Source organism: Varroa jacobsoni, unplaced genomic scaffold, assembly GCF_002532875.2.
Source record: "Varroa jacobsoni isolate VJ856 unplaced genomic scaffold, vjacob_1.0 scaffold_348, whole genome shotgun sequence".
In the NCBI taxonomy this organism is placed as follows: domain Eukaryota; kingdom Metazoa; phylum Arthropoda; class Arachnida; order Mesostigmata; family Varroidae; genus Varroa; species Varroa jacobsoni.
The window spans coordinates 161,121-184,342 of NW_019213250.1; the positions used below are offsets into that span (position 1 = coordinate 161,121).

At 43.7% G+C, this 23,222-nt stretch overlaps 1 protein-coding gene and 1 long non-coding RNA gene across 4 annotated transcripts in view; one reads left to right on the plus strand and one right to left on the minus strand.

The window, feature by feature from the left end:
* Nucleotides 1-23,222, plus strand: part of LOC111259581 (uncharacterized) — a 75,055-nt gene that overhangs the window by 33,092 nt on the left and 18,741 nt on the right. For all 3 annotated transcript variants that reach the window (XM_022831723.2, XM_086967958.1, XM_022831724.2), the window contains exons 2-4: nt 15,603-15,815; nt 21,541-21,751; nt 22,024-22,477. In XM_022831723.2, the coding sequence (XP_022687458.1) occupies nt 15,603-15,815; nt 21,541-21,751; nt 22,024-22,477 (878 nt within the window). The remainder of the gene's footprint in view (nt 1-15,602; nt 15,816-21,540; nt 21,752-22,023; nt 22,478-23,222) is intronic.
* On the minus strand, nt 9,414-15,667 carry LOC111259582 (uncharacterized). Its single transcript, XR_002679711.1, has 3 exons — nt 15,563-15,667; nt 10,479-10,636; nt 9,414-10,248 (listed from the first exon to the last, which is right to left on the minus strand). It is a non-coding gene; the product is annotated as an uncharacterized LOC111259582 (long non-coding RNA).

Below are 23,222 nucleotides of genomic sequence, written 5' to 3' on the forward strand. Positions count from 1 at the left end.
TCAACTCGCATAAGACTTAACTATGTTTGTAAAGTATTGTTCAAAGGCTGACTCAATATTAGGCTTCTACCAACGTCATCTGGCGTTTACAGAAATAAACTTTGATGCTTCACGCGTACACAAACTCATATACGCAGCGCAGGAGCTTTGTGCACGCACAAGTAATGAGTGATTTTCTTCCACCACGGTGACACCCTTCAAGACAAAAGCTGGTTGAGTTGCACTAGAAAGTGCACTGCCGTTAGCACTAGCTATGCTACTAACAGGTAACATAAGCGGTCGTGTCACGTTAAATTATGCCTGTAGTTCCCGAGCTGAGGTGGGTCTAAAAAGTCTGTGGTCTGAAAAGGGGCTTGGGAAGGCTAGCAAGGAGGGGTGGCTTGTTTCCAGAATCACAGGCAAGACAACCAGGCTTAGTTTGGGTTAGACTCAGAGTTGCTAGTTGCTGAGACGGCGCAGCCCGGTCCTGTCGGACATTATCTGTATAGTGCACGATTCTGTCGTTTTCACTATTTACCTCTGCAGTTCCCGTTTCCATCCTAGTTGCCCTTTACAAGTATCCGATACTCATTGATTGATGAACTGTTTGGTCAGCCGGCACAGACAGGCGTAACCGGTTTGAAAAACTGGCGTGCGCAGCACCTGTCACTGTACCGTACCCTTATAGGCACGGAGCCTTTGCCGCTCTTTTTGGATTGCTTATGTGAACGGTCCCATTTCCTGTCGAATGGAGTGCAGCGACGGCGGCAGCTTGGAAGCTCGGCTCAGGCAAAAAAAACGGTGCACAGGCACAAGTAAACTTTTCGGGGTGCCGTCTGCTTTGTAAGAACACGTCAAGCAATGCTGTCTTGTACTGCGGGGCGGATTGCTGTGTTGTCCCTGCGTAACGTTTTCATCTCCTGAAAGGACGTACGAACAGCATTAAGAGGAGGACGATCATGGAGTGAAGAAAACTAGGCACGGAAGATTGGACCCGATGGATCGTAAAGGCAGAACCCTTCAAGAAGATGGATACCAGGAGGTGTTTCGAAGGAAAAGATTTCAGAGTATTCTATATGACTATTTTATATAAAGTTTTGTGGAAAGGCACGGGAGAGACTTGGTATAGCAGGAAGGATTTTCGAGGTACGAAAGGGGTTGTTTGGAATAGAAGTGAATGATACATAAGTAGCGCCTAAACAGGATAAAATTGCTTACCGGTGCGCGTGGAAAGCCATAAGATACTGACCGCAACGAACGACTTTTGCTGCGATGCGATCTGTCGATGCGACAACGAGTGGCTAGAAGACTGCAGCAGAAACAACGATGACGAGGTTTCCAGTAGTTGTACAAAAATGACAATAACAACCACAGTGTTACCAGCCGCAGTGCCTCTAGCGGCTTAGAGATGTACGTGGCTATCTAAAGCTAAAAGTTACTGCAAAAATCAAAAATCTCACCGTTACCAGCATTATTTACCAGAACGAAACACTGCGTGTTCCTTCGGAATTTTTCGGAAGCTGACAACGTTGATAGAACCTATGGAGTAGAACTACCACAAACCAGTGCTCCGAACCGTTGCTCTGGAAGAGGCAGTAGAGCGCAGCGGCCGTTCGTGAAACGATGATCAACAACGCCAAGTGCCGATCAGCCGAATGTTTAGACTGAGTTTGGTCGCAGATCGCTATGTTGACTCGTGCATGAAACTATTTCTATGTTCACCCACATTTGACCCTTCTTTTCTTCAGCTGAGCTAACTGAACTTGGCAAGGGTTTTGGTATTGCGTGGCGGTGAGATTGCTTGAATCTCAGCTGTTGACCAAGCTGTCTCTATCAAACGTTGCTTTGGTGAAACGACACGCCACCGCCTGTGGGGTTTACCCCTCGTGGAGTTTTGTGCCCCAGGATGACACGAGTACGTGATATATATATATATGTGTGTGTTTTTACGTATGTGGATTTGAAGGTAGTAGGGCAAGCAGGTGCTCTTCGGATAGCAGCTGACATAGTTTCGCCTGGCGTGGAAACCACCAGATGCTGTGAAGCTAATACGCCAACAAATGTACACAGATAAGCAGTGGGTTATATACAGTAATAAGTCAATAACCTGTCAAAAGTATTTAAGCCTTTACGGTTTGCACTAACAAATATCGACTTGTCAACACGCTTCTCAGAGCCTTATATTGAACGTTCATTAACAGTATAGGTTCGTTAAGTTAAAGACAGGTGAAATTGAAACAAGAAAGAAGGTTCACTGGTGTACCTTCTAATAGATACATGGCTTAGCTAGAGGTCAGCGCGGTTTTAAACAAACTGTATTGAAAAGGCCCTATCATATCACTTTGGCCCGTTATTGTTGCTTCATTGTATCATACAAACGAGTTTTTTTTAGATCAAACCTTTGAATCGTGTTGATCTTTTGCGTTAAATGTGCTCGTCATTTTGTACTTGCGTGTTTCATGCAAGGGATTTGATAATCAATAAGGTGTGAAACAATCGAAGTGTCCTATAATATAATTTGTCCTTTAATACCGCTCATCGTCATACACACTATTGGCCCTAACGGTTGAGAGACGAGCACCAACAATATCAGAAGATCCCGACCGAGCGCTTCATAGTCGAAACGAAAAGTCCTTTTATCGACGCATTCGTCCTTATTGATCACAACATTACAATGCAAAGGCTACACACAGGCTTCTGCTTTTGTTACTTGTTCTCGACTGTACGGTGATTTTTTTGTCGATGCCTATTAAGCACCGAAGAAGCTGCCTGATCCCGAACGTGCGCCGGTGTCCGTGCCGCCTTCATTTTTCTATTGAGAACTACGAAACGGTCGTGCCGACGTTTGCTTCTACCTACACAAATCGCGTGTGTTCTATTCCCGATCCCGGCCTACGATTATATATCTGCTCCGCTGTTTTTGTCTCAGTTTTTCTTTTTTACCCTTTTCTTTTTCAAACGTGTGAAATTTCGAGCGATGGCGGGCACCGAGACGACAACGGCGTTACAGTCGTCACCCTATAGGGTACAGAGAGCTGGCTGACAGCGTTTCCCAGAGGATGCTGAAATAGAAGACAGGGGTAAACCACGGAAGCTAAAGGGGTTGAGTATATGTGTTGCGCCAAGAGAGACAATGCTGCGTCTAACTTTTCTGTGATTCTTCTTTCATCCCTCGAAATCCGGTCACCTCTTCGTTTAACCGATGATGACTGGGGCTAGTCAGTAGCTTGGGTCGGAAGGGGGAAGTATTTCTTTGATACTGTTCTGTACTGGCATCGAAGTCCATCGAAGTCTCACTAGTTCGTTCTCCCACCGGGTTACCGCTGAGTGTCACCTAGAGTTGGGGAAATAGATAGAGCTTTGTCCAATATTTGGCCAACATTAGTCAAATAATCAGGCTATTCAAATAGGTTCTATATCCTAGACAAGTCATCTACAACAACATGACAGCCACACTAGTGCAATCAGTGATTAACATGCGGGCTATCCTGGTTCTCTTCGCACAAAAGTTGGCAAACAGCTGGCTGTGCGAAGTATTTCACCTTAACACAAACACACAAATGTAGATTTGTTTACACATACTCGCAAATGGCTCATATACGCAGCATTGCGGAATAGGCTTGTTAGTTAATGATAAAAGACAAACATGGCCGATGCTACAACTGCAGCGACACTCAAAAGGTGCTGATGTGGATAGAGATGGAGGCGCATTCACCGAGTTTGAATGGCTGCTGATTTGGATGTTTCCATCATGGCATATGGTGGCTCGACTATCAAACTCGTTGTGTCTTCTATAGAAGCAGTTAGCCATTGCCATCGAAATTCGCTTCATTGTTACACTAGCTGTACGCTTTACCCGTCTACAGGAGAGATCCGCGAAAGAGTCTCGCATCTGTAAGGTCTCATGGAAACGACAAGTTCCCAATGAGTATCGCTTTCTTTCTGTTTTCTTCTGCTGTCCTACTCCACTCAGATATCCGGCACTCTTCTTTCTATCGGTCGAACTCGGTCATGTCTTGATGTCTCCTGTGGGTACAAACACTGGGACCGCCACCATCCGCCATCTAGCAGGGAACTGGTTACTTTAGCCCAGCAAGCCACGACGGTAGCATTACACACAACAAACATCGGATAGCGCTGGAGGATTCTCCGCGTCGCATTCTACTGCATCGACGCTCCTGTGAGTCTGACTTGCTCTGCTGTGTGACCTTCTACCACGCCCCGATGCACACAGACCACTCCTACTGCAGCCGGATGCTCGTGCTGCACTCGAATACTTCTACTGGAGCCTTTCAATTGGCCGGTGTTTCCCAGGCCAACCAGCTAATCGGCTGACTACCGTAGCCAATAGTGGTGATATTAAACGTTTATAGGCAATATTCATATAACACAACGGGTCCAAGGAAGCTGATAGCGACGTATGCACAGTCAGGTCAATGCCAGCTATAGCGGTGACGTTTATAAAAGTGGGGTCGGCTATACTATGCTGTACAAGTGGTGCTTGTCTACATATTTCGTCGTATGTTTCTGTATTATTAACTAGAAGTGATAAGCAAAATAAACAAGTCATATTGATAACACAGCTTGGAATAATCTATGAGACTTGTTCTCGGGGTGTTTTCGGTTGGTACTGGAAAAAAAAGTTGGTTTGTGCGATCTTAGTCGTTGCTGAGCCTCCTTTTGTGTTAAGGCTTGTTTATTTCCCTGCTTCATATACGCTTTCTATCCAGCGGAAGTCGATCCTTAAGTCGACTAGAGGGATATCAATTTTATCGCATAAGGTAAGCGAACAAAGCAAGTTCTACAATCTGCAGAGAAGAGCTAAGGCCCTTGGCCAAAATATTGCACGTTCCTGAAAACTTGTAATAGAACTATCTCTTGGAAAAAAAGATTGAGCACAACTGACTTGGTGGTACAGTCGGCATCGCTGGGACGTAAGAAAAATAAGTACTTGGAACAAAGCAAAGGAGAGCATTAGATAAAACCGCAGACAGACCACAGACTTAGACGTTGACCACTATGTGTTTCCAGAGAGAGACATTACAGGCCGTTCAACTCAGGAGATATTTCACTCCCTAATTCGTTCCCCTGAATCGTCTTTGTCTCTTGCATAGAATTTTTTTCATTTTGTAGAACTTACTTTCCTAGCTTATTCTGCCGAACCACTGTAAGCGCTGCAAAAAGAGTGGTATTATTCCGGCGAACCAACCTAAACTGTACTGAACTGCGCCGATTACGATGAACGGCTTCTTCAACTTCTGCGCGCTGCCGCCGCTCCTGGTGCCGAAAAGTGTGAAAAAACCTGATATTACTTTAGAACAGAGCGGCCTAGTCGCACACAGACCTTATACGCAGGATGCCTATGAGGTAGCCGACATAGCAAGAGACCACGTGCAGGGCCAGTCGGAACTCGCAAAGATAGATTGGGCGAAGGGAATGCAGAGAAGGATGTCTGAAATGTGTCCGATGGAAAGGGATCGAGAAAGGCTAGTTCTTTGGAGAAAGCACGGGAGAGATAAGAAAAGCAGGATTGCTGGCGAAGTAACGTAAAAAAAGGACGAAGAACAAGGCTCAAGAGCGTGGGAGGAGGATGAGGTGGTAAAGAAGGGAGACACAGAAGCCGCAATTTGCTATGGGTAAAGTATTGGTCGAGGTGAAAGTCGAGCGTCGAACGCGCGAAGGCCCAGCGTAGCACCAACGTCATGAGATGACGACGGAAGTGAACAAAGCAGAATCGTCTTCCGTGAAAAGAAATGGCGGTAAAGGAGTGTTGAAATATCCGGCGACCAAAAGATGTGGAAGACAAACCTGGCGACAATCTTTAAAGGCGCTACCTTTGCAGGCTGTCTGCACATTACCTGGCCGCCTTTATCACCGATACAAATTTAAATCCAAGAACAGCAGTACCCTGTAGGGCTGTGTAGCAAGTGAAAAATAGCAGAAGTACGCAGAGACGAAAGAAGGGCAAGCAAAAGAAAAAGATGCCGCCGGCATCCAATTGCCATTGACATAGAAATGAGGCTTGGTCGCCTTCAGTCTTGCCGAAGTAAGCCTGTTGATGCTTCTTCGTATAGAAGTCGCAAGCCATTTTTACTTTCTACGATGCAAGTCGCTGCATTTGCCTTTTAGAACGAGCTTTGAGGTTTGAGGCGTATTCGTGGCGCTGACTTGTAAACCGTAGCCTGGTTTTGGAGAAGTGTGTCAATGTCTATTGCTTTGTATACAGCTTCTGACAGAGTACTAGATATTATACAAAAGGCAGTAGAGGCGTAAGAAATAAATAGAGACAGGTGAGGGGAAAATGTACGGCACATTACGTCCATGCCATGCACTTCTATTCTGCTTGTCCCGTAGATCAGGCGTATTGCTAGGGCATCTGTCAGAATCTAGCATCAACTGTAGTAGTGCAAAGGTGCAGTCAGTGGAGGCGACGTCGGTGGCAACGCAGACTGACGTACGGAGATGAACAGGTCTGATTGCGACTATCGACCTGGCTTTGTTGTATCTAACTGTTCCATGCCTTGCCTTCTTCTCTTCTACCGTTTCTTTCCTCTTACATTATTCTTTTTTCTGTCTCCTACGATTTTTACCTAGGAGTTCATTGTGACGAGTCGCCGGAACTCGCTATCACTTTACACCGACGCCAACAAACAGCCACCGATAATGGCACCGATCTTTTCATTGGCCTATGGTTGTCTGTCAACAAAGTGACAATTGAACAGCTGCTTTGTGGGAGCCTATGTTCTCATTCACTGACCGTTTTCGTCATTACCTCGACGATCACATGTATCCATCACTCTCTCTTAATGCACCGAACGAGCGGGCGGCCGGCAAGCTTGTTCTCTCTACCGATACAAATGGCAGTAGCAGGCACGGCAGAAGCGAGCGTGGACGCAATTTTCTGTGGCGGCGTCAAATTTCCCTACTGACAGGACAAATCAATCTGCGGCGATCCGTGCCAACCTACCCCATCGTTACTCCGCCGAATAACGATAAAGTAGCGTGAGTCCACGAGTATTAAGGACCGCCGGGACTAGAATGAGACTTGCAAAATTGAAGTACCATACGTTGAGACGAAGAAACGGTAGAATACGGAACCGAAGTCGTTGCAGCAAACCAGTGAGCAAAAAAGAATCTCGACAGTTGGGGCTTTGGATTCCGAAGGCAGGGTTGAACGGCGCAAAAAGGATCGGTCGACGATTTTAGGGTAGTGGCAGTGAGAGGCAACGAGTTTATGCTGAGGTGCCTCGGAAACCGTGAAGACGCTCGGCGGTGAACGAGCTTTCCGCAAACCCGACTAAACTCTGTAGCATAAAATCGGCCTACACTACGCCTATCCTTGACGGCCAAAATCACTCCCATAGAAGCTATGACCATCACATCCCGACTGCCGAGCTATGAATGCGCAAATTAAATATCCCTGCGAATGCTACCATCTTACGGTTGGCGGTTTGTAGGGCAGACCGTCTTTCACGTTACTCTTGTCATGCTCTTTTTTCAACGGTAAATATCTTTTTAGCTTCTCAACCGTTTATATCATTGTTGCAGTTTTCGAATACAGATGTCGACTTACTACCAATTCCCGAGTAGATTCAAAGGCGTGGGTGCCTTCAGCAAACTACGTCGTCTGCTATAACAGACAGATACTTAGACCAGATCAATCTTGGCAACTGAATGTGTAGCCACTACTCAGAATACGACAACAAATATTGTTGCTGAATGATTTGTACATTTACGAGTTTGTTACTTATTATAATTAGCTGACTACCTCCTAAAGTAAACCACTGCATATTACAGCACAGGAACGCTCCGTTAGCTCATTGGCTCTATATATTTTCGTATTGCACACATAAGTCGCATTGTTCACTTTGTTAACTGCTAGCTGTTCATTTAAATAGATAAAAAAAATGTTGAAATCTTAATAGTCAGAAGTAGCATCATGCAATGGCTAAATCACGAATGACCCCCACCCCACCCCTTTTTTTCGTTTTTGTGCACGTATATAAAGTAGTTATAATATTGTGACACTGGTATATATAGATGATGATATTTTAGTTGCACCGACCAGATGAGTAAACGATACGTAGAAGCGTATGTGTAGTTGTCGGCCGAAATAAAAGTACATTTTTTCCCGTTCAAACATTACGTTCATTTTTGCATAGCAGTCTTCTGCACGCCGAGTAGCTGCGCTGAAACAGGCACCATCCTAGAGCAATCTTCTCGCCACCGTTTGTAATATTGAACTAATCGAATTTCCCAAGAAGGAGACGACCGAATTTTTTCGGACTCGCACAATAACGATAATACATTCATTGATATTAAACTCCCCAAACTAGCGCCAAACTAACCGTTAACCCGTTTCGTTTTTAGCTCGACTTTGCCGGCTGACCAGCACCTTTGGGTCCCAAAAAGCCCCGTTTAAGTTGACCAACGGATCCGATGAAGCGGGTAACGACATAGCGCATAGCGGCAAGATTAGAGTAAAAAATTGCCACCCGCTTCAAATCGGCAACTTTTCCCCTTCATTTCAACACGCAACGACAAAGCTTTTGGCGCTCGGATTAAGAATCGCTTCGAGATGCTTCGTTTTGCCAAAGCCGGGGCTGTGTTGCACAGCGAAACGGAAGACGCACCCGAAAGCTTTTGTTGGGCAGTTGAGTGCTATCGTCGCTCTTGTCAAGCCCTTTTATTAGGTATTTGCTCCTTTTTCTGATCCCATGCCGGAAGCGTGCTCAAGACGAAGCTTTTGCAACGGTTTATCATCTTACGTTCTTCGTACAAGAACTTCGATCGACAGGGGGTCGTCTGCTAGTGCTATCTCGCATGCTGTGTGTAATCGCCAGTGCAAAGAGTGTAGGTGGGTTATCTATAGGGATACGTCACTAATATAGAAAATGAGACTAGCGGAGCAACGCTCTGACCGGCTTCACTTCTACTAGATAAATGAAAGCGAAAGAGTGGCAGGCTCTTGTCAGCTAGCAACACAACAGTGCCGACTTCCTTACGTGTTTTAGCTAGTTGCAATTGCCACTCTTAGGCACGCATGGGGCACGACAAGCTGGCGCCAAACTTTAACCTTACGCCGTACGGATCAATTCCCGTTTGCACACACGGAGAACGATCTGCTTGCTTCGCCTGAGAGGGGCATGACGTTAGTATTTCTCCTATACGCCGTTGACCGTAGGCCTATGCCCGGACATACCGTAAGGCGCGCATTATGGAAGGCCAAAGGATGTAGCCTTGTTACTTTTTTTTTCGTTAGGGCACCCCGTGCATTGCATAAGATGTAGCGAATAAAACAGTTATTTTATAATTTTCATCTCTGCTTCCGCGGTGACGGTTATGTTTATTTGACTAAAATCAAAACCGCAAGTGAATCTTGTACTTGAAATGGGAAAAGATACTTGCGATTAGAATCTTCGCTGGTTGCGGGTCACTATATATATATATAGTAGTAAAGTATATATATATACTTTACTACTATATATATATATATATAGTAGTTATGGGAACGAATAAATCTATAGGCAGTGATTAGTTCATACAACTTGCACCGGTTGGACAAGACCGCTGAACTAACTACAATAAAAAAAAATACATTCACAGATTTTGTGATTATGTGTGTATGCGTGTCCAAGCTCACTCGGACTTTAGAATTGTGCATAAAATCGCAAAGGCTCGTCCGGTGCGAGGTAATTTTTACTCTATTGATAAGCCGAGACATTTATTGTACGATACATTTCGCAATACACATCCATTGTTCATCCTTATTTACATTTTCTACATATTGATTAGCATGTGTATAGCTACCTTCGACGGGATCCCTCTATTTAATTTACAAGATTTGATTTTGTTCGAATGGGGCAAGTCATTTGTCGAAAACCTCAAGAGCTTAAACATTCACTGTCAGGACAACGATAAACGCCTCGGCCATATCAAACAGCCCAATTTAACACGCGAAAAGCCAAATATACCGCAAAGGTCATCGAAGCGAGACTGAATTGATGACCTTCGATGAGCAGGCTACAGATCTGCTTGGATGTTGGCTTAAGCCGTACCGCATTACTGGGCACTGTTTGCTCGTAACAACGAAAAACGCTACTCATAAATAAAGGCCTGCAGTGCAGACTATGCGTCAACAGTGATCGGTTTGATATTTCAAGCAACGCGCCCGTCTCGTAGATATGTATATACACGGACGCGTCCTGATTTACGAGATTTAGGCACGACCATGATGAGCGCTGGGGCGAACTCGAGTCAGCAGTACACCTGCAAGCGGAAAAAGCAACAAAAGGGCTTATTTTCAAAAAATGATACACAGAAATGCTTGCGCTGCTTCGTTGCTACTGTAAAAGCTTGTTATCGGTCTAAAAAACAAGGCTTCACGCTGTGAAGGCTTACTGTGGCTTAATTACAAACAACGATCTCAGTTCGTTTGATAGTTGCATCTATTGAAACAAGCAAATCCTCTCTAAACATACACCGAAACATAAACTTACGATGAACGATGTAATTCATTCCAGTCGCAGTCAAGTCGATTACGATTGTATCAATGGCTCCCATTGGACTAATGCTGACTGTAGATATGTGGGCCTTGCGTCCTATTCCGCCAGCGACCCCAATTTATTAAAGTGGATCTTCCATTTAAGTATGTATCCTGTAGATATATTACAAATATTTATAAGACAAATATGTACATTGCTACTGATTGGGCTTGCAGTGGTAAGTTATGCGTGGTAAAATGTTTAGGCCGTTGTAGTTCATCTAATTTGTTTCGTCCTTATTTCGTGCTTCGTCAAAAACGAGTTACTTACTAGAAACTTGTATGGAAAAAATGTCATGAAAGTAGAATATGCGATCCGACTAACAATAGCCTTAGGGCAAATGCTGAGCTGCGTAGATCATTGAGAGTTTGAGGCTAAGCTGCGAATCCAGCAGGCCTTTCCTAGAACCAGGCTCCAGAGAAGAGCACAAATTCTCCGTGCGAAATAGGCTACAAATGCTTTGACCGACAGAAGTTGAAGCACGTCATAAGACGAGCTTCGGCTTCTCTCGATATGTTGTTAAAGATATGCATCTAAGCATCGTAGTTAAACATTTTGCCGCAAGGATCCGTCGGAAGACACGGTTTCTTGGTGCTTTACTATTGACAAAGCCAAGTTGGGAAAACCAGGATGACTTATGCCTCAAATAGAAGTCGTGTGAAGCTCAACAACTATATCAGGGTATAATCCGATTTACCGATAAAATTCTATTAAGATTATGACAAAGTAATCACCGCCCGAAAAGTGACATGTTATTCTTCCCGACCAGTTACTCGGGACTAGCACGCAACAAAGGCACAGCATAATTTTTTTGGCAAAATTCACGTCGACCTGGTACATGCTTCGGTAACAGGCCTATTCGAGCCTACCTACGCTTTACAAACTGCGACCTCATACTTATAAGTAAACAAGGCTCATTTGCAAGCAAGTTCAAGTTCGCTTAGTGTTATTTCTGTTATAATATCTAATATTGCACTGAAAAAAAGATAAAATTTGCACGATTTGTAAAAAAAAATGGTCTCATTCAAAATCCTGTCAGGATCGTAATAATCTACTAACAGGTAAAGCATGATACTTGGGATAATGATTTTTGTTCCGAGAATGCTTCAGTAGAGAACCGTGACGTATATTCTAACCACATACGACCTGTTTTTAAGTACGTCCATTAAACGGTGTAGGCCCTATTCATGGAAATCATAAGGTAGTCGCGCTAGTTAGACGGCATAATATGTTCTGCCAATTCAATTTAATGTACTATTTATATTTTAGAGCTGTTAGACGTATAATGTCTAATGACCTACACAATTAAGGGTAGCATAACCAGCGTGCTCTGAACAGGCCAATTGGGGACTAAGCAAATGACTAAGAAAGTTCTGCTTTTCCCCTTCTTCTTCTAGTTTTTGACCTTGTATCCTCGTCCATCAAATGTTGCTCCTCACTGCAAAGTTATTTTTCTTCTAAGAGAAGTTTCCACCAAGGTGTTTAAGATTCGGCTGACTCGTGTATAAAATGTATTGTATGAAACGTTTACGTTTAGCCAAGATTCCCTATTACAGAATTACTTTAACACAGTGAAGGATCGTGAGAAGTGTTTGCGTGGGAGCAGACTTTTCGATCCTTAATAACCTGATGCACTGTTACAACCCACAAGTTCTACGCAGAAATTCTCGACCATTGCTACAGGTTGGCAGACCCATACAATAGGCAACAATCATATAGATGGCAAGACACCTATAGTCTCGAATTTATTGAGTAAGGCGTGACTATCACGAGAAGTTATCGACTTTTGATGCTATCTGCGGCGGTAACGTTTAAGGCTCTTGAGTAAATGCGCATTCGAGCTGAAGGACAGGTATTGATTGGCGCGAGGATACGCAGAGCCAGGCCAAGTCATACGAGGCCTACTGATTGCTAACCCACATACAAGCCAATTTTTTGCACTCTCGTTCTTTTTGGGGATAAAAAAAGATATCGAGAGTACAACTCGTTGCAAACACGTTTCTGGTTATCGCGTTTTGTTAATAACAAGTCATAATTATATAATGAAGTTAGTTGTTCAACACAGTTCTGCTGCTCATGGATGTTTTTGTCTCTTTGCAGTATTCATCTTAATGTAATATCTTGTAAATCTTCATTGCGCCTGTCGCACCTGACGGCATTCATGCAGTTCACATTCTATTTCATCGATTTTGACCTAAGCATAGATTGAGCCACAGACAATGGACTAGACAAAACAAAGTAATGTTTATTGAAATGTAATAAACATAAAATTCTCTATAAAATGTATAACAGCATCGATCAGCGTTTATATGTGTGCACGCAAACAAAACCCTTTAAGGTTCTGTCCGAGTCCCCTCTTTCCACCTGTCGAACTGCAGCTCCAATATGACAAAAATTTTTATTATATACAATTTAATAGTCGATTTTGCACCGTGCCGTTCGTTTCTCTAAAACACGCCGTGTTGATCGAGGTGTCGCACTTCTATTTGTCGCCTATTTGTTAGCAAGTCAATGTGTGCTTGGTTGTTTTCCAGTGGATTCGGACCTTGAGTCGAGTTTATAATGGACGCTAAATTGAAGCCATCTTGTCGAACTACTTAGTGTTGGCTTTTCGTATCTTTGATTCTAGATAAAGGGAAGCCGTACAAAGAATAGACCGGACCAGGCTCGACAACAGAGTGGTCTGGCCTGCTCGCCTGCCTACTTGGACAAACAGCGCGTACGTAAAATCTGATGGAACTATACCGTTTCGTGACCAGTGCGTTTCTTTCGTTCACCGCACCACTCTGGGAACGGTGATCGCAACGTCCAACTGGAAGTAGACTAAACAATGGTGATTACAGCGCTTCGTTCCAATTTTCTTTTCCCTCTTTCTGTCTATGCTTCCGCGCCTAAAGCGGTACTGAAAATGACCAACGTAGCGAGGCCGCTGGCTCCCAGCAGTATCTCCCTCTTGCAAGGCCCACACAGCCGATAGCAGTGTTGATAGCAGTAAGGACACTGTACTTACAGTATGTACTAATTCTTCTGCAAACCTCTGTCTTTAGATGAGAAGTAAAAGGGGTTAAATTAGAGTTTGGTTACTTTTTGACCCGCTCGATTCGTGCAGGTAGGCGCGATCTCGGGTCTGATCGGCCATTGACCATTTCGACCTTAGCATTAATGTCAGACAAGAACAGTGCGAAAATTGGCAGATAATAAATGAAGAGGATGAACAAAGCGAGCAAACGTCTTAAAGACATCGAGCGAACACGGACAGGTACCACTCATAGAGTAATGAACATTTTACTATAGACTGAAAGGGATGCTAAAGGTATTTAGAAGTGGTAGCAATTCTTGTTGTGAACGTAAGGGGGCAATGTTTAAGTACGATCCAATGATGTATTCTGGTAGTACTATTTGGACTATTGGTTGATTTATTGTTTGGACGGTTATTGGTAATGCAGGTGAGAGATGAAGATTGTATATTGCTAACGGCCAAGTATTAGAAGCATCGCACAAGAACCCTAAAAAGACAAAGGCATATTTCCAAATATATATCCCCTTTCTATTAGGATTTCTCCTTTATGCCCTTACCGATGTACGCCGATTTGATTAATCCTAACTACTCATTATGTTAGGTAAAGTGTAGTTCTGTACTGCCTGTATAGCTCCACAGGTGACTCCATTAAGTAGGTATCTGTAGAGTATTTGCATTTCCTGCTATCTCATGTACTTTTGCGTGAGTTCATTATGCTAGAATAGATATATAAAGCTCATATGCATAAAGGTTTCACAAAGTATCCATATAAATGTTCAGACAGCGTACCACCAGATATGAACTTACGTGCAATTCCTTCTGATTTAATTAGTGAAGTATAGAGGAGGCGCTCCACCCTGAGAGACTATGTCTGATGTATTGTAGGTGGCGATGATTTGATCTGTGTTCAAACGCGTACAGCAAGGTTATGGGGGTAACGCCCATTCAGAGGTATGGACGCAATTCTTGAACAAAAATTTAGGGCTGTAGAAGTGCTGATCATGCAAGAGAGCTTCAGCATCGTGATCCAGTTTATGTACGATGCGCCATTAATATTTATCAAATGCGGTCGGCAGACGCCCCTGTGCGACAGTGATGGCAACCGAAAAAATGATCTAGAGCGTGACTTAGAGATGGTTATTTGGAGAAAAACGATTATTGTACAATATATAATAAGGATGGCTTATAGCAGAAAATGTTCACGTTTATCGTACCTCAGTAATAATAAAAAGAGACAGTGTCTCGCTCTAGCTTCGGAAATACGTCTCTGTCTGTGATGCTTCAGTGTGCAAATGCTTCAGGAAGTTTCTTACTGTCGAATTATTGCGATTTAATATACTCTTTTAATGTAAAAAGTTTACAACAATGTTATTTACTTTAGATACAATTGAAGTAGTGTTGCGTTGTCGAATTTGTCCCTTGAGAAACAAAATAAAGAACCCTATGCGTTTTTGAGAGCTTGCTTGTACGATCGGATGATCGCGTCCTAACGACCTGCTTTACTACTGCTACTGTTATTATTACTAGGTATTGTTACTATGATGAATTTAAACATCATCGGCTAAAGGACTAAAACCGAGCGAGTGTATTCGCTAAATGAATGGACCAAGAAGGTTTTGAATAGAAACAAAAAATCCACTTGGTGCGGTGTTATTATTCGAGTATAACTAACGATATTCATATACGCCTATCGACTTGTGACATGACGCTAGACATGACCAGGACAAAAAAAGATGCGCAGGTCAATTATATATTATCTATTTGAGACTAATCGGTAAAGGATTGCAAGGGAATGATTCTTGAGAAGAACGAGCATGGCTGGTCCGACCTACACACACAGACACTAACATCAGCTCAGGCAGAGACTGCTCAAACCAGCGTACAACATAAAATTCGGATAGTGTTTTCCTCCACGTATTCTACATTTGGGCGGGTAATTTGAAAAATGCAAACACGCAATGCATACCGTTTATCTATAGATAAGAAGCTATTATCTCATTTTCTGGGACAAGACACTTACCATCATGTCGTTTTTTCGTTCCGCTGTATCTTATGATTAGATGACGACGTTTCATCGGAAAAGTGCTCCAGGACGGTGGATATTTACCAAAGCGTCGAGCTGCCACCTGTGACCGACCGCAATTTTGGCAAGCCGTTGCATTGCGTCTACCGGATTCGAGTTCGACCGGCTCGTGAAGACTGGGTAGTATTTGTTCGTTTCACACGCATGAGGGCGGGAGTACCTCAGGAAGATCGGCAGGCCTGTGATGGAGGTAAAAAGCCTGTAAACCACGGTGGAAGTTGTTCTTGGACCATGACAATTTAAAAACCCCTTTAACATGTTGAATATAGCACTGGTAGCGGCGTAATGTTGTTTCTTGTTAAAAAAAATATTCAAAAAAGACAATTAGCTACATAGCTGAATATAATAATTTGGTAGAAAGGAAATCCGATTGTACTCAACAGCTCGTTCTTTCTACGAATCTTTTTTATTATCGCATAAGTGAAGGCATTCACTGAATATGAAAAGGGATCATGCGTATATGAAATGCCTATAGCTAACATCGGATCCTCGGCACCTGCGCAAATGGTGTCCTTCAAGTGACGCCTGCTGTGTCTGACCTCGTATATAATCAAACTATGCATTTAAATAATTATCGAGTTGTTGATGTACGATGCAGACGTTCGGTCAATCAACAGGCACCAACTGTAGTCGGTTATAAATTCTGCGGAAAAAAAAACGGCCCGCTACATACAAATCCCTCAGGAGGATAAACACGTATTGATTTGCTGTTATTCAAGCGAACCTATCACGCACAAATAGAAGAGACTGTTATCAATGTTGTCCTAGCGATATTCAAATATCACTCAATCGAGCAACAAAACGGAACGGGGATACGAAACCAAACAAATATGGCGGGGCGTTAAGGGGACAATGGGCTTGATAAAGAAAGGTTATATTAAACGCTTTGACAGCATATCGTTCGCTAACGTTGGATTGAATACATATTCACGCAATTAATATGGAGCCTCACCACAGTCATTCAGTGGACGTTACACAGCTTCTAGATAGGAAAGCTTTTTGACGAAATGTATTTAGGTGTGCCGGCCTTACGAACTAGTAGGCCACGTAAAACTGAAAGCGTTGATTGGACCCGATCAAGTAGCTAAAGCATGTCAAAGATGAAAACCTTATTGGCCATCTTGTATTTGCGTCATGATGGAAGCGGTGCCAATGTCGAGCTGATGCTTTCAACTCGATTTGTAAAGACCAATACTAGTTACGGTATATTGGCCATCTTTCGATAGATTGGTGATTACGTCTGTTTGTCTACCGAAGCGTCACGTCCATGAAATAATACATTATAACATTATACAGCTACGAACGCAGTGGAGACTGATACTGTAATATAAGTGAATTCGATGGTGCCGCATAAACGTATCGAAACGTACCACAAAGATCGGAGGCTAACTAAAAAAATCGAACACTCTACCAACGAAGGGACTATCTTTTTTTTTTTTTTTTTTTTTTTTTTTTTTACTATTCAAATATCTACCGACATCTAGACGTTTACTTATACAAAGTGGCAATAATGTCGATAGGGCTCGAGAAAAATTTTGATACCTGGTATTTTCACTCAGCGATTCTGTCAATGGATTGACTGAATGGATGTTGCTTCACTGTACAATCGCGATGATAATTATTCGTCTAGTGCATAATATTCTTTTACACATGTACATACGAGCTCTCCGAAGCAACATCGTCGTTGCTTATAGATTGGCCTCGTTGATTTTGCCAAAGTCTTGGATACATGCGCTCGCACAACTCCCACTTGTGGCGCCGCCAACTTGGTACGGTTTGACTCCGAAGGAACCATGTGCCGATACAATCATTTCATTACACGTGAAACTCTCGTTTGTCGTTATAGATGGACCAGCGCATACGCCTTTTAGCGTTATGACACTGCGTAGATTCTATTTTCCGCCGTACTTACTGGCGACTGATCGATATTCTCTCTAGTGCGCTGCAGTGGGTGGACACTTACTCCACTCTACTAGTCGACGAAATTGTATCATACCGTATCCCAGTTAGTTATGCCGTAATGTTATAGTTAAAATTTGCGTAAAATGTATCACACACAAATACCGTATTATTCGTGTGAAAAAATATTCTATCTCCATTCGTTTCGCCGTTCATTGTCTCGTTGTTACATATCGTCCGCTGGCTGGCGCTTGCTCAACATTCTCTTGTCATACCTATGGACATTGCCACACAAACACATGCGCAGAACTCCTTCCGTTGTCCTGCTCTTTTAACAAGTTCCCGACGTCCGCCTTACTGCCTGCCTGCCTGCCTGCCTTTCCCTGCTCCTGGCTGTTGCTATCATTATATAGACTCCTACTAGCACAGCAATGGCAACGGGGACAATGATAATAATCTCAATGTTGCTTTTGATGCCACTGCTGCTGCAGCTGCTTATGACGTTGACGACAATGATCGCACTGATCCCGGAAGGAATCACAATAAGCGGATTGAGCACCTAGCCAGCCACTGAGTCGCCATTAGATGATGCTGATGGCCGTTTTGGCAGTGGCCGCGGATTTTCGGCCGATCGGATGGTGGACGTAGACGGACGAATCTTCTTCACGACCACGTCACCCCTGGGGAGATGCCGGATTCTAGAACCAGTGGGAAGATTGCGGTGAGAGGCAAAAACCAGTTGTAGGACCACTGGCGACGGCGATATGTCATTACATATCTACGGACTGACGTCAAAGGTAGTGTCGGAGGTGAATTAGGAAGAAGCAATGGAGGGAGGTACCAGAGATTGGAGAGCCATACAAGCCTTTGTGTAATGTAGGAAAAGCTTGCTTTCGCCGGTAATACGGCGAAAGCTGTCAGATTCAGCGATGGAGCCGTAAGACTGGTACGGTTTTTGTCCACGCAGATCTTGGAACAGAGGACTAAAAGACTGATAAATATTGAACACGTGGAGAAACGTAATATATGCCTACGGTGGTTTGATAGTGAGCCGAAGGCCAAAACGTCAAGTATTGACAGCCGCAGGTAAAGCCGTTAGAGAGTAAAGGCTTTTCGACTTGTGCTGATATCAGAGATACGATCAAACACACGCTTACATCGTGCACTATAAACGTAACTTGTATATCTACACAGTTTCGACTTGTGGGTCTAGCCGGACAGCAGTGTCCACCCGTTGAGCGACCCTATCTAGCAACATCGCTCTCCGAAACGCCCTACGTTTCACTTACACAACAAATGTACTAACCCTTCTCAGTCTCCCGAACGTTTGAAGCGAACACTACTCAATGATTATGTAACAGGAGGAACGGGGCGGATATACGAAATAAACGAAAAGGTATACAGCCGCCCTCGTGCGTACCACTCTCGAGTGGCTGAGGGCGAAGGACAACTGGTCGTAGAGAACATAAAAACGCTAGGTCATGGTGCACGAGTCAGTGGGTTGGCAGCAGCAGTACTCCCTTACGGGTCCGGGCAGAGAGAAAGCACTACGGAACGAATAGATCTAATGCTTTTTCGTCGTTTCGAAATCGCTATCAGCGGACTGCTGACTAGAGCCAGCTGCCGTCCTGTCCGTCTGCATAATGACTGCCGCTTGCTCGCCTGCTGCGCGTACTCGAGTGGCAGCACGGTATCATGGCAGTATCCATGGGGTGTCTACGACAATCCAGCTACAACGACATCGTGCTAGCAATGACATTCTTGGCAAAACTATCGTTAAATTCGTCATCTTCACCATGGGCGCAATTGTAAAACGACGCGCGTCCTTGCCACTGTAATCGTAACACTGCTACCGCCTGGCACAAGCTTAACGAGGTACACGAAAAAAAAAAACGAAGAAAATGAGATAGTGAGAGACGTACAGGAAAAAAGAGGCAAAGAATGGGAGTTCCCGTCCAAGCCAAACTACAACTGGTCGAGGTACCCCTTGCCAACCAAAGCCAACCTGAGACCGTAGCAGATTCGTGGAACTGATCCCGCTTCCCGTAAGGCGACTATATTTCATGAGCTGCGAGCATTGGACAGCGGCTGAGACGCGGCCAAAAAAAGGCTTCAGGACGAAACATGCTACCGGTTGATTTTGCGGTTTCAAATTTTTTTGTACGACTAGAACAAATTACCCAGCCATAGGAATACAAAACCGTTCGATGCGAGGTGTATTCATAGGTGCACCCCGTATTTGTTATTACTATTAGCTAGACCTGTTGTCTCTCTTATAATAGACTGTGCGTTAACGAACACCATAAATAAGTTTCTGTTTTTTTTTATTTAAGGAAATTATTATCCAAAATGTTGTATCGTTTACTATGTATTTTTGTTAAACCCATCACTGCCCACCATTGGTTAAATCCCACGGATGTACGAACACACGGCAGACAAATTCGCTTGCCCTCCTTGTAGCCCGACAAAAGATATCGCTGCTATCGGACGCATCTGTTGCTGTATGCAATTTAATATGTGCCTATACCTCACAAACGACTGAGAGCGCTTCGCTATCACAAACTCGGATTACTCTTCGTCGTTTACCCGCTATTTTTTCTGGCTTTGAAAGTTCGATAACGCCCCGGTGTGATTGGCGAAACAGCTCCTTGCACGCCGTCTAAACCGTCCTTTATGCGCAACGCGAAAGTATTACTGTAAATAGGCACATCGGTCTGTAATTAAGATTTATACAAGCAAAAGGCTACTAGACGGTCAAATGGCAAGGTTCCCAAGCGGGTCGGCCAGATTGTATGTTTCTGTGACATTCCCATAACAGGTACGGTAACTATTTTGATATATGGTTTTTTTGCTGGTATAGTGAAAGCGATAAACAAACAAGGTAGCTGTTGAACTATGATTGAAAATGGACCAATGATGGTATCGGCAACGATTGTGATGCTAAAGACAGTTGAAATAGAACATCACAAAAGCAACGCAGCGTAGAAAGGAAAAGATCATCAAAAACTAAATATTTATAGTAATAATAATTTGGCTTATATATACATGTATATATATATATATAATACGCGTCCAGATCGAGTGTTTGTCTCCACTCGATTTCTGTACCACAAAATCACTATGGGTGCACAACATCCGTTCCCTTTACGTGTGAATATAAAAGTTCATTAGCGTAATTATTTCTTTTTCTAATATTGCCTGTAAACATACATATCGGAAGCTATCCAATGTCTTCCTGTTACTTTCACCAGTCTATCCTGAAACCGGCTTTGACCAAGAATCCAAAGTCTAAACCAGGCTCCCTTGCAATTGTTTAGTATTCTGCAGTACGAACCCGATTACTTTGCAGTTCCCTCTAAATCAGCTTATTTTAATCAGTCATTTTATTGCTTAATCTGAGCGCGTTATTTTAGCCGCTCCATGATCGTTGGTTGTTTAGTCAATCTGATTCCGCCATTGCACGGTCGTATTGCTATCACGGCTTCGTAGCACGTCTGCCACAGTTCTGTACAACTCTTCCGTGTTGTCATTGTTATGGTCACGTCCCCGCCAAGACTTTCGATTACAACAGGCAGGTACACGTGTTAAAATACACTCCAGATTCCATGGTATGGACAAGAACTGAATCGTATGGCCGCTTCTAACAGATTGAATTTCCAATAAACACATATCGCTGAAAAAATCTCCACAGACTAGTACGGAAAGAAAGGTATATCATCCTTCAAGTTTAACTTGTAGTAAAAAATTAGATTCGTAGAAAGAATGGAACTGAGAAACTATCGGCTTCAAAAACGCCCATCAGTTGGTCGCAGTATGTCTACAAACGTCTTTGCGAAGATATTTGAACAGCGACCTTTTTATGGGGTACGTACACGGATGCCCTACGTAGATTCTTCGTAGTAAGGTCGCTATCTGTACGTGACCAGGTGATGCAGAATAATTCTCATAAATATTATTGTCGTTTCAGCAGAACGAATAGCATAGCAAGCTCCCCTTTATTCTGTACTTCTTTATAGGTTATATACAAATCGTCGATGGATATACCCGAGAAACAAATATCTCCAACCGGGAAAATCCGGGCTTTTATTGCGGCGAAATCGATTCACCGAAAACGTTCATTTCTGAGACTCCATACGTAAAGGTGGTATTCCACGCTGATGAGTATGGTCCTGACACTTACATGCAGTTCGAGGCGACAGTAAAACAGCAACAGGAAGTCGCCTCTAGGTAAGTAGATACAGTTCCATATAAGCGTATGAACGCAATCGCATCGTAATGCTTAGTGCGTTATGTAGCAGTTTATACCGCGTTGCAACAATAACATACAAGGAAATAGCACTAATTAGTGTACTGCAAACTAATGTTTCAGGCCTGACAGACACAGGCTGCATCAAAAGCAAAATTTTATGCCATTTTATAGCAAGCGTTACTCACTACCTTTTATATTGGTGTTTCTTTCTGCGTTGATTTCTTCGTTTGTTTCTAATTTACACCCCCAGATATGGTCAGTACTCGAATCTCTATCCTCATCGACGAGGTCAGCCCGTCCAAAACACATATTGCCATCGGTTGTTCAAGGACTGCGCGCCAGGCCGGTGTTTTGTGCAGAGTCCAGCCTATCCAGGCATCTATCCGCGAGGATTATCGTGCAAGTTCCGCATAAACATGCGTCAAAGCCTCGTCGGCCTCGATTTGACATTTTTCGATGTGGACGGACTTCGGTGCGACAACCTTCTGATGTGTTTTCCCAGGCCAATCTCGCGGGACCCGGCGGATTGTCCCTTCGATTATGTCCGCGTCTTCGACGGACCCACAGAGGATCATCCCGTCATCACGACTCTCTGCGGGCGCGGCCGTCTCAAATCCAACATTGTGGCTTCAAGCAGCGAAATGCTCGTTACGTTCGTGAGCTCTCCTGCCGGGCCCCTGCTCAACACAGGTTTTCATTTTAAGGTCGGTTGAAACAAAAAGTGTTTGGGGAGTTAAGTCATTGCCTCAACTGCCTGGTTAGTCTTGTTAGTCTCTACGTTTTACGTGATGTTGATACGGTTCTTAACATACGGTACATAACGAACCCGTTTCTGACTCCAGCTTCTGAGAAAAAGATCAGCCGAGATAAACAAGGGCGATCATGAAAGCGCGTGCTGAGTCGCGCACGCCAACGCGCATACGTAAGGACAAATAAAGGTAACAGAGAGGAACGGGGTACGGTGAAGAATGTGACAATTTGGAAGAAATAACGTGATGTAAGAGGGCTACATTGTGCAAAGCTATGGGAGGAGGTAATATAAGGAAAAGATATTCTTGAAACAGAAGAGGTCATTTCAGAGAAAAAAAAAGTTCACGGTAGGCATCGACACGCTACTTGAGATTATTCATGGAATGGGGAAATGGGCCGCAACGGGGCAGCTCCGAGTTGAATGTCCGTTGAGTACGTTTTGAAGATGATCAAGTGCCGGAATTATACGGTTCACTACCGATGCTCTAATGCAAGAACTGAGGTCTGTTTTCGCCGTCGTCGGAGTCCACCGCCCTTGCATGTAAAGCGCCCCCGCTTTTACCTCAATTGCTGCAAATCGTGTTAAATGGGTAAAGTCTGCCACAGGCACCAGGCTGTTAGCTGAATGCTCTGTAAACGTCCTGCAGACTGTGTCGACTGCGACGTGCAGCAGTCCATTATTTTTTTCAAAATACAAAG